Consider the following 13099-nt stretch of genomic DNA (forward strand, 5'->3'; position numbering starts at 1 on the left):
TTGCAAGTAGCAAAAATATGATCATATGTACAACCTGCTTTCCGCATAAAAAAGTACATAAAGTTACCTGGAGATCGGCAGATGGAATAACGGAAAATCAGATAGATCATGTGATGTAAGAAGTTTTAGAGGAGCAGATTGTGATACGGATCATTACTTGTTAAGAATTAAATATAAACAAAGGATAAAAATTAATAAAGTAGGTAGAGGAAAGAGAACACCAAGATATGACATCCAAAAATTAAAAGATGGAAAAATCAGACAAAAATATATTGAAAGATTGAGAGAAGAAATAAATGAAGAAAATGAGGATGAACTTATGAATAATATGACTATAGATAAAAAATGGGAAGGGATCAAGAATAAAATTACTAAAGTGGCTGAAGAAGTCCTGGGATTCAGAAACAATGATAAAAGAAATGATTGGTATGACTTGGAATGTAGAAAATGTGTTGAAGATAGAAACACAGCTCGTTTAAAGATGCTTGAATGAAAAACTCTAGCAAATGAGAATGAACAACGAGAAAAACGAAAACAAGCCAAAAAGATGTGGAGAAGAAAGAAACGTGAATGGGAAAAGGCAAGGCTAAATGAAATTGAGATTTTGAAGAATACAGGACAAATTAAGAAAATGTATAATAAGATAAAGGAAATTAAAGGCGGATTTCAACCCAGAACAACTTTCTGCAGAGACCGTGAGGGAAACTTATTCAGTGGAAAGGAGGACATTTTGAGAAGGTTTGCAGAATATTTTGAAGATCTCCTTCAGGACAAAACAAGCTTGGAAAATAACGTTCCAGAAGAAGATGAGTTTAATGAACCCCTGGCAAGTATGGGAAAAGCTGAGACAGAGGAAGCACCAGAATTAAACTAGGTGGAATTAGCCCTAAAGAGAATGAAAAATAATAAAACACCTGGTGAAGATGGAATACCAGTTGAGCTATTAAAATACAGTGGGCAATCACTATTAATCAAAATACATAAGTGCTTGTCAGAGGTATGGGAAACTGAATCTATCCCTACTGAATAGGACACTGCTATTATCGTTTCTATACATAAGAAAAATGACAAGTCTCTGTGCCAAAATTATAGAGGAATATCACTGTTAGCGGTAATTTACAAAATATTTGCAAGGGTACTGGCAACTAGATTGGAACCCTTTATAGAAAAAACGCTGAGCGACTACCAATGTGGCTTTAGGTATGATAGATCAACAACAGACCAGATTTTTACAGTACGAACTATAATGGAGAAATGCTATGAGTTCAGTATCAATCTGCACCATTTGTTTGTGGACTTTAAACAAGCCTATGGTAACATCAATAGAGATAAGCTATTTAAAGTAATGAAGGAATTCCAAATTCCACCTAAACTGATAAGAGAGTGCAAATACTGGGCGAACTCACACCTGAGTTCAGGATTACCAAAGAATTACGACAAGGAGATCAACTATCAACAATGCTTTTCAACCTGTGCCTTGAAAGGGTAATACGAAATGTAATTATAAACAGAAGTGGAACTATTATGAATAGAAGTCTACAGCTTTTGGCTTTTGCAGATAATGTGGACTGTATTGCAAGGACTGAGAGAAGCCTCAGAGAAGGTTATAGACAAATGAGAGAGGAGGCAAGGAAAATGGGACTACAAACAAGCGAAACTAAAACAAAATACTTAATTGTTGCCAGAGATAAACAAAAATTGGGAAACAGCCACAGTTTCACAGTAGATGAAGAAACCTTTGAACGAGTCCAGCAGTTCAAATATTTAGGTTCAGTAATAACTGAAAGTAATGATATGTCAGTTGAAATTACCTATAGAATAGCTGCTGCAAACTACTGCAAACTTATTATAGTATTCAGCCACTATTAAAATCTTATTTGATTTTGATAAAAAGTCCAGCTATATAAAGTAATCCTCAAACCTGTATTTTTGTATGGGTGTGAAATATGGACAATGATCCAGAGAGATCAAAACCGATTACAAATATGGGAACAAAAGGTACTAAGAAAGATCTTTGGCCCAATTAATGAGAATGGACTTTGGATAGTGAGGAATAACAAAGAAATAATGGAGAAATTCAATGAAGTGGATATTATTACTGAAATAAAGGTTGAGGAGACTGAGATGGCTAGGTTCAGCGAATGGGGGATGATAGAGCTGTTAAAAAAAAAAAAAAAAAAAAAAAAAAAAAAGTCTTCATGTCTGGGTCAGGTGGATCTAGGCCCAGAGGACGACCAAAAAGGAGATGGCTTGACGATGTGGAGGATGATTTAAAGAAAATGAGAGTAAAGAACTGGAGGAACAAGGCACAGAATCGTGAAGAATTGGAAAGCTATCCTGATAGGCCCAGGTCCTAAATGGACTGTAATTCCAAGGAGTAGTAATAGACATGAAAAAGATATTCTAATGTCTAGAGTAATTACTTTGAATGACTGCTAAATGAAACAAAAAGTGACAGTACAGTAGTAGAAAACTTGATTGTTTTTATTCAAGAGAAATGCAATCAGAGTGCATATCAATACTGGAGGTAGAAATAGCCATCCAAAACCTGAAATGAAGAAGGGGCAGGAATTAATAAAATCCAACTAGAAATGATGAAATATGCTGCTGTAAAAGTTTTATGGTGGCTGCACTGTTTAATTTGGAAGGCCTAAGCAAAGGATTGAATTCCAGATGATTGGAGTAGAGCCCATATAATTTTCATCTATGCGAAGGGAAATGCGAGAATTACAGAGAACTTCCCTTAATGAGTGTTCCAGGTAAGATTTATGGAAGTACACTGGAGAATGTGTTAAGAAAAAATGTGAAAGAGAAACTTGAAGAACAATAGTTCAGGCTAAATAGAGGTTGTTATTATCAATGTTACTCTGATCATGGGAATTTAACAAGGATCTATATTTGAGTTTTGTAGATTTGGAAAAACGCTTATTACGAAGTGCCAAGAGAAAAGCTGTTCAAAATATTACAATTAAATGATTTAAGTGGGGCATATTGAGCAATATATAATCTGTATTTGGGTTTGAGTCAGCATTTAGAATTGAAGCAGTGGAAGTTTGAAGTTAAATAAGGTGTGAGACATGGCTGCACACTATCTCCACTGTTGTACATTATCTATATGATAATGTACAACATTATGAAGGAAAGTAGTTTTTATTCTGTTACAACCCAACCAACAGAATAAAAAACAAAACAGAGACACTACTTAAGTCAATTACTACTTGGCCTGAAGATACGGACATAAAACTATTTCCTCACTATGCGCGCTCCCCAAGAATTTATGGGCTACCGAAAATTCACAAAGAAAACACACCGTTAAGACCTATAGTTGAAGGAATTGATAGCCCGACGTATCACTTAGCCAAAAAATTAGCATCAACACTCGAGGAGTTGATATGTCATTCTCCCTCCTATATCAAAAACACACAACACTTCATAAACACCATCAAAGAGATTACATTAGAAAAAGATGATTTATTAGTCAGTTTTGACTGCCCTCTTCACAAATGTCCCAATCAATGACACAATCGTTTTCCTACAGAACAAATTCCCTCAAGATATCACGGCGCTCTTTGCGCATGTATTACAGTCGGGATATTTTGTATGGCAAAACTCCTTCTACTTACAAAAAAGAAGACACAGTCATGGGCTCGTCAGTATCCCCCCCCATTGCTAACTTTTACATGATGGAACATTTTGAGCAACTTGCCTTAGGTTTCTCCCCTTTAAAACCCAAAGTCTGGCTTAGCTATGTTGACGATGTTTTCTCAATCTGTTTCCATGGCCGCCAGACATTAGACACATTCTTTAGCTACCTAAACAAACAACACAAACGCATACAATTGAAATTGAAAAACACAACACACTTTCGTTTCTGGATACACTTGTCACACGTCTTCCCTCTGCCAATCTCTCCTTCACTGTTTACCGGAAACCGACACATACAGGACAGTATATACACATAAACTCCTACCACCACCCAACACAAAAACTAGGTGTCATCAACACACCAAAAAACAGGGCGCAGACGATCTGTTCCAACGAACAGGCACTGAAAGACGAATTTAAAATTATCTTTGATACAGCCAAAACACTATTAATAAAATTCTCTACAAAACCACAATAAGAAACAAAGACAAACCAGACTACAGTAAAACTAACCATTCCCTACATTAAAGGAACATCAGACAAAATAAACAGAGTACTACGAAAATACAACCTCAAAGCTACCTTTAAACCTCCTGCAAAATTAAAAAGCTTGCTCAACTCATCCAAAGACCCACTCCCTCCACTAGCCCACCCTGGAGTATACCAGATTTACTGTACTTGCAACATACCATATATAGGAGAAACAGGATTCACAATTCCTATCAGACAAAACGAACATAAACGACACATTAAATATAATAATTATGGTGAAGCTGGCCTTTCTGATCATGCCCTGAATTCCTTACACAGAATTGACTGGAAAAGCACTAGCTGTCTACATCGCACTAAAACATGGTATGAATGAAAATTCAAGGAAGCATGTGAGATTATTATCAACCACCCCAATCTGAACAATAATGATGGTCTAAAAATCCCAAACATATGGAAGGTATATATTCGACCCACGGAACGTTCCTCACTAAGAACAACTATAAACAGGACTGTAGAAAATCCAGTATCTTAAAAGCAAAAATAAGAATTGTAACACTAAAAATAGGACATCATTGTTTCTGAAAGAAAACCATCTGAAAGAATGTTTATTCCTGTCATTGTAAATAGAATTTAGCTTGATGTAATTTAATTTTTTTTTTTTTCCACTAGAGGTCATGCCGGTAGAATAACGTGATCATATCATTGTTTCTTTAGCTTACAGTTAATAATGTAACTCAGCTTGTCTTGTATATTGATGTATGCTCCAGATGATGATCTTGATGTGAAGATCGAAATGTCAGGATAATAAGAAAGTTTTTTAACATGGTTGTAAATTCCATAAATTTTTAAAATGAAAGTATATTTAGTAATGCCTATCATTACTTTGAAATAAATGAAGAAAATGCACTCTAGTTATTTAAAATGAAATAAAGCTAGTTTTAGAAATCTTGTATAACAAATTCCTTAAAAAAGAAAGTGCTTACATTTCATTTACATGGCTTATTTGGATGACTGAAGTGCAAGGCTTGTCCAAGAAATTCTGAACTTTTTAAATAAAAATTTTCTTGTCTAACTTAGATATTTGGCCTCATCACCTTCCCAATACTCTCCTCCACTTCGTATGCATACACTGCTGCCAGTATTTCTTCCATTCTTTCTAGAATGGAAGAAATATTAGCATTCTAGAAAGATTTCTAGAATGCTTCTTTTGGGATACTGCACAGGTCTACCAGTGACACCCCCCCCCCCCCCCAATAGAGTCAGTTGCCTCAAAAGTGCTGGTGCGAGATCAGGCAATTTGTGTTTTAGCTGACCAAATACAATTTGGTCAGCTAAAACACATTGTGGGTTTCAAAAAGCTGACCATTGAAACCCACAATGACAAAAAAAAATGACAAAATTTTATACCAGCTGGCACTTTGCCTGGTTAAAAAAGGCCTACTTGTTTTTGCCAGGGAACCAGGACAAATCCTGAAACACACCCTAACTCAACATCACCTGAGTTCATGATCGGTACTATCAACACAAGAAGCCTGAATGACAAAGAAATGGAGCTAGCTGAAGAATTGGATAAGTACCAGATTGACATAATTAGGGGTGACCGAGAACAAAAAAGACAAAACCTCATGAAATCTTTCTGAGCAATAAATACAAAATGTTATATTCAGGCAGTGACAATCAAGGAAAAAGAGTAGCTATAGTATTGAAAACCCAATACGAGACTAATCTGCTTGAATGGCAGGCATTATCAAGTAGTGTGTTGTGGGCAAAGAAAGCTTCTGGATTATTGAAAGTATGGAGGTATGAAACTTTTACAGTGATTGCACTGCATAGTTCAGAAGGCCTGAATTGCAGATGATTGGAGTAGAGCTCTCATAGTTTCCGTATACAAAAAGAGAAATAAAACTGAATGTTAGAATTAGAACTTATTATCCTGCTGAGTGTTTGTGGTAAGATTTATGCAAGTATACTTGAGAAACAGTTGAGAAGGATTGTGGAAGGGAAGTTTGATGAAGAATAAGCTGGATTCAGGCCAAATAGAGGCTGTCAAATCAGATTTTCACTTTACTATAAATAGTTGAGAAATCATGGGAATGTAACAGAGACCTGTATTTAAGTTTTGTAGATCTGGAAAAGGCATATAACAAGATGCCAAGAGAAAAGCTATTCAAAACACTACAGTTATGTGGTATCAATGGGACATTATATTAAACAATACTTAGTCTTTATTTGAATTATAAGTCAGCAGATAGAATTGAAGAAAGAAAAAAATACGGGAAGATGGTTTAATGTTAAATCTGGGGTCAGACAAGGATGTTCGTTATGTATGTGGATCACATTATGAATGAAAGTGATATTAAATGTAATATCAAAATTAGAAATGTTGATCTCAGCTCTTTACTTTATCTGGGTGATGTGATATTCCTAAATAAATCCAGTACAAGTCTGCAAGATTCCCTGACTAAATTGAATAACTGTTGTAATAGATTTGGTATGAAGGTCAGAAGTAACAAGACAAAGACAATAAAAATAGCATGTGAATGGAGAACCTATAGAAATAAAACATTTCAGCTACTTAGGCAAGATTTTTAGTGAAGATCGTAAATTAAATATGGAAATAGATTACAGAATCAACAATGCTGGTATGTTAGGAAGTCAACTGAATAAATTTATATGGAATAAGAGAGAAATTAGTCAAAATACTAAATTAGCTGTATACAAGACTGTGTTCAAACCAATTTTATCTTATGGATCTGAGAGCTGGGTTAGAAATAAAACACTGGACTAACGACTAGAGACTGCAGATATGAGAGTCCTAAGAAAGATTACGTGAACAGATGGCACCAATGATAATATCTTATTAAAAACGAGGAAATTAGGAAATAACTTGACATTGTTAGCATCCAGAAATGTGTTCAGCAGAGCTAATCTCAAGTGGTATGGTCACTTAAACAGAATCGTAGAGGAAAGTTTAGCAAAGACAAGTGTTATCTGCTAAGAATATAGGTTTTTCGATACAGTAAAAAGTGCCATAGCACAGTGCTTCCCAAACTTGTGGATTTACATCCAATTATAATATTCAAATTATTCAAATCCAAATTATAATATTTCACCCCCCCCCCATTGGAAAAAAAATCATAATATAGACATATCTTATAATATTTATTGTATTTATATTGAATACAATTTATATTCAAGATTTTGCATTTGTAAGCTTTTTTGTGCTTCTTATCAATACCTTTGAAATGAAACTTATATGAATCAGCATATATTTACTAATATTCATGAAGCACCGAAATACGCAGGAAACAAAATTTGTGAACCAACACCAATGTGTGATTTTTTCCATTAAAATATAAAAAATAACAAAAAAGAAATAATAAATAATGAAAATTAAATACGTTTCTTTTAAAATTAAAAAAAAAAACAAAAAAACTACTTAGTCTTAAAACATTTTAAATTTGTTTTCATTATTTCATGGCCCCCCTCAACAAAACTTGCGACCCCCAAGGGGTCACGGCCCACAGTTTGGGAAGCGCTGCCTTAGAAGACAAATATAAGATCTGATAATGTTGGAGTTTTGACAGGTAACAGATTGATTTGGAGGAAAATTGTAGATAGGAAGTTACACCCCTTGAGGGTACATCTCAGGAATTTGATGATGATATAATTTTAGAGGTAATTGCTTTGATATGTAGTTTTATATTTAGTGTTTGAAGAAACTTTATATTTATTCTTACAAACAGGTATTTAAATCCTTATTTTAGATAATTCATTATCACTTTTTCAGGGCATTGCTCTTGTCTGGGAATCATACAAATTGGATCCATATGTTCAACGACTCGCAGAAAATGTTTTCAATTTCCAAGAAAAGGTTTGAAATGTTGTATTTGATTTTGTTATTCATTATAATGTATAATGTTTGGAATTGGAAATTTTCTGAATTGTTGTTAGTGTAGTAAATAAATGGACTTGTTACTTAGGTAGTTCACTTTTCTGTATTGTCCTGAAAAATGTGTATAACATAGTTATACACATCCTTCAGTGGTAATAGTAGTGTATTTAGTATAATAATTATTTTTTTAAAACTTTTAATAAGATTTGTGATGTCAAAATACCTTTAGGTTTGAAAATTTGGAGTTATTCTATATTTTCTTAACACCTTATCTTGTGTAACAACACAGCTGTCTGGGCTAGTTGATAATTAGTGGATGTACAGAACTAAGTGTCATGGTTGGTAAGTCTTCTTGGAAGTAATATAACTGTTTAATCATCTAACATGATTTGTTGGCACGGAATAACATGCTTTGCATTAATAGAAGCCATTTACAAGAATATATATATATAGTTTTATGAAAAAAATTGAATGACTAGAACCGAGATTTAATTAAAAAGGTTTTAATATAAACACACTACTAGTTTCGGCCTGTAATAGCCTTCTTCAGGTGACATTATAAAAGAAAAAACACTAAACATTGAGGGTTAAAAGACTATGAACAACATAGACAGTCTTTATACATAATAATGTATAAAGACTGTACATAATAATGTATAAATAATGTACATAATAATTTATACATAATAATGTATAAAGACTGTCTATGTTGTTCATAGTCTTTTAACCCTCAATGTTTAGTGTTTTTTCTTTTATAATGTCACCTGTAGAAGGCTGTTACAGGCCGAAACTAGTAGTGTGTTTATATTAAAACCTTTTTAATTAAATCTCGGTTCTAGTCATTCAATTTTTTTCATAAAACTATGTATGTTAACAGAGTCAATGATCATTCTGTCATATATATATATATATATATGACAGAATGATCATTGACTCTGTTAACATACATAGTTTTATGAAAAAAATTGAATGACTAGAACCGAGATTATATATATATATATATATATATATATATATATATATATATATAAGCACCCCATATATATATATATATATATATATATATATATATATATGGGGTGCTTAAGGGTCAAAGCTGTATAACTGAGAGGAGACTTCCACATAGCCTTTAAAGGAATGCGGAGAACCGACCAGGGCTTCTGACCTAATGTCTAATCCTCACCTTCTCGTGGTGCACCCTGTTCGGTATCTACTTTGATACTGAACGAACGAGGATGGGCTGGCAATTTGGGATTTAGCCGACCAAATTGTATTCTTTTCTAAATAACTTAGGGAATTGAAACAATGTAGATCCGAATATAAATTAAATTATATTTTAATAGATATTTCCGATATTTCGGCAATGTCACATTGCCATTTTCTAAAGGAACTTACAAAAAGGCAGTAACTGAGAATGAAGATTTGACGCTATCGTTCTCCTAGAAGTCCTGATGGTGCCCTCTGGAGGGCTAAGTAGGCGTTCTTGGCCGTTGGGCTGAAGGTCTGCTGATATATGCCTCCCAAATTTGGGGCAGTCGCATACAACCAAATTTGTTGAGGTTTGGAGAGTTTCTTAAGGCAGAGGCTGATTCCATAAATAATCTTTCGAATTTATATTTGCTCAGCAGACCTTCAGCCCAACGGCCAAAAACGCCTACTTTGCCCTCCAGAGGGCACCATCAGGACTTCTAGGAGAACGATAGCTTCAAATCTTCATTTTCAGTTACTGTATTGTTATTGCCTTGTGTGCACCTGCCTTTTTGTAAGTTCCTTTAGAAAATGGCAATGTGACATTGCCGAAAGATCGGAAATGTCTATTAAAATATAATTTAATTTATATTCGGATCTACGTTGTTTCAATTCCCTAAGTTATTTAGAAATGCATAACCAACGTATAAGCCTGTCTACGAGAATCAAATTGTATTCTTATTGGTTAAACCAAAATAAAAAAAATGATGGTACAACATGACAAAATTTCATGCCGGCTGGGGCGTCACCCAGTTAAACAAGGCCCCCATTGTTTTCGCCAGAGAACCAGGGTGAACAGCGAAAAGTCAGCTACTAGAACAAATCTGAAAACAAACCCCAACTCAACATCACCAGAGTTAAAGATCGGTTCTATCAACGTAAGAAGCCTGAATGGCAAAGAAATGGAGCTAGCTGAGGAATTAGATAAGTACCAGATCGACATAATAAGGGTGACTGAAACAAAAAAGACCAAAACTGGTGAGATCTTTCTGAGCAATAAATACAAAATGTTATATTCAGGCAATGACAATCAAGGAAAAGAACGAGTAGCCATAGTATTCAACACAAAATACGAGGCTAATCTTCTTGAATGGCAGTCAGTCTCAAGTAGAGTAATGCGGGCAAATATGAGAATGGGGAACTCTACAATGAGACTTATTTGTGCCTATGGTCCCACAAAAGGTTCTACTAAGGTAGAGGTGGAGGAATTTTTTGACGCTCTAGAAAAAGCAACTGACACAATGAAAAAGGAAAAGTTGGTCCTTGTTGGGGATCTAAATAGCAGAGTAGGAAATGATTGTGAGACATACAAAAATATTTTGGGAAAATTTGGAGAAAAGAGCAAAGCTAATAATAATGGCAAATATCTGTTGGATTTCTGCTCAGAACATGGACTGGTTATTACTAACACCATGTTCCAACATAAAAATGGGCACAAATTCACATGGAGAGAAGAGGCAAGGAATAAAAAAAGTCTCATTGACTATGTTATTGTTGATAGTGATGTTTTCTCCCTGGTGCAGGACACTAGAGTGTACAGAGGATTTGAAATTGCCAGTGATCACTATTTAGTCTTGAGCAGGATAAAATTGAATTTCATATTGAAAAGAATAACATGTAAGAAAGTTTTAAAGCGAATAAAAGTTGAGCAGCTCTCAGATATGAACTGTAGACTAAAATACAGAAAGATTATTGAAAAGAAAATGAAAGAGTTTGAGAAGAGGAATCAAACTTTGGAGATTCAGTGGCAAACTCTGAAGAAAACATTGATTGATTCTGCCAGAGAGGCATGTGGTGAGGTTGTGTGCAAGGATAAAAAAATCAGAACTCCTTGGTGGACACAGGAAGTTAAAGAGTCAGTGAAGGAAAAGAAGAAAGCATATCAAAAGTTCCTGGCAAATAAGTCAGCTTTTACTCTTACAGAATACAGAGACAAATGTAAGAAAGCTAAACAGTGTGTAAAACTAGCTAAACAAAAGTCATGGGAGGACTTTGGCAAGAATATAGAAAATAAATATCAAGAAGGTGGCAAAATATTCTGGAGGTTGTTGAAGAAGCTTAGGAATGGAGGAAAGAGTGCTGTAAAAGGGGTTAGAGATGATAAAGGTGACATGAAAACAGGAGAAAAAGATATCCTTGAAGTATGGAGTAATTACGTTGAAAAACTGCTAAATGGAACAAGCAGTGATGACAGCACAGTGATAAAAAACACTGACCAGGCGTGCAGTCAGGAATACATATCCATACTTGAAGTAGAAAAAGCCATCAAAGGCTTGAAATGTGGAAAGGCAGCAGGAGTAGATGATATTCGACCAGAAATGCTGAAGTATCGTGGTATAAGAGTCTTACAGTGGCTGCACTGCATAGTTCAGAAAGCCTGGACAGAGGGACGAATTCCTGATAATTGGAGTAGAGTTCTCATAGTACCCATATATAAAAAGGGAAATAAAACTGAATGTGAGAATTACAGAGGTATTTCCCTACTGAGTGTTCCTGGCAAGATCTATGCAAGTATACTTGAGAAACGGTTGAGAAGAATTGTGGGAGAAAAGCTTGGTGAAGAACAAGCTGGATTCAGGCCAAATAGAGGCTGTCAGGATCAGATCTTCACTTTACGACAAATCGTCGAGAAAGCATGGGAATATAACAAAAATCTGTATTTAAGTTTTGTCGATTTGGAAAAGGATATGACAAGGTGCCAAGAGAGAAGCTATTCAATACGCTGCAGTTATATGGTGTCAATGGGGCATTATATCAAGCAATACTTAGTCTTTATTTGAGTTGTAAGTCAGCAGTTAGAATTGAAGGAAGTACAGGAAGATGGCTTAATGTTAAATCTGGTGTGAGACAAGGATGTACATTATCCCATCTGTTATTCATTATCTATATGGATCACATTATGAAGTAAAGTGGTATTAAACCTGATATCAAAATTGGAGATGTTAATGTCAGCTCTTTGCTTTATGCTGAAGATGTTATACTTCTAAATAAATCCGCCACAAGTCTGCAAGATTCTCTGACTAAATTCAGTTGCTGTTGTAATAGATATGGTATGAAGGTCAGCAATAAAAAGACAAAGACAATGAAAATAGGCAGAATCATTGAAAGTGTCAACTGTGTTGTGAATGGAGAACCTGTGGAACAAGTAAAACATTTTGGCTACTTAGGCACGATTTTTACTGAAGATGGTAAATTAAATATAGAAATAGACAACAGAATCAGCAAAGCTGGTATGGTGGGAAGTCAATTGAATAAATTCATATGGAATAAGAGAGAAATTAGTCGGAACACTAAATTAGCTGTATACAAGACAGTGTTCAAACCAGTTTTAACTTATGGATCTGAGAGCTGGGTCAGAAGTAAAACACTTGACCAAAGACTAGAGGCCGCAGATATGAGAGTCCTGAGAAAGATTAGAGGCATGAACAGATGGCATCAATGGCAATATCATATTAAAAACGAGGATATTAGGAAAGAAATTGACATTGTCAGCATCCAGGAATGCGTTAGCAGAGCTAATATCAGGTGGTATGTTCACTTAAATAGAATGGGAGAGGAAAGATTAGCAAAACAAGTGTTGGCAGGAAAACGACCCAGAGGAAGACCAAAATATAGGTGGATTGATATGGTACAAAGTGCTTTAGATGATAGAAATATAAGATCTGATAATGTTGGAGTCTTGACAACTAACAGACTGATTTGGAGGAAAATTGTAGATAGGAAGTTAGTAATGATGTAATTTTTTCATGTAGTGCTGTCATATCCTGTACACCCCTTGAGGGTACATGGCAGGAATTTGATGATGATGATATATATATA

At 34.8% G+C, this 13099-nt stretch overlaps 1 protein-coding gene across 1 annotated transcript in view; it reads left to right on the plus strand.

Annotated features, from left to right (window-relative positions):
* Dhc64C (dynein heavy chain, cytoplasmic) overlaps positions 1 to 13099 on the plus strand; it is a 1087706-nt gene that overhangs the window by 190052 nt on the left and 884555 nt on the right. The window contains exon 16 of the mRNA XM_090398628.1: positions 7928 to 8011. Coding sequence (XP_090254754.1) covers positions 7928 to 8011 — 84 coding nt within the window. The remainder of the gene's footprint in view (positions 1 to 7927; positions 8012 to 13099) is intronic.

Source organism: Typopeltis vanoorti, chromosome 10, assembly GCF_054136105.1.
Source record: "Typopeltis vanoorti isolate ZY-2024b chromosome 10, IOZ_Tvanoo_1.0, whole genome shotgun sequence".
NCBI classification, from domain to species: domain Eukaryota; kingdom Metazoa; phylum Arthropoda; class Arachnida; order Uropygi; family Thelyphonidae; genus Typopeltis; species Typopeltis vanoorti.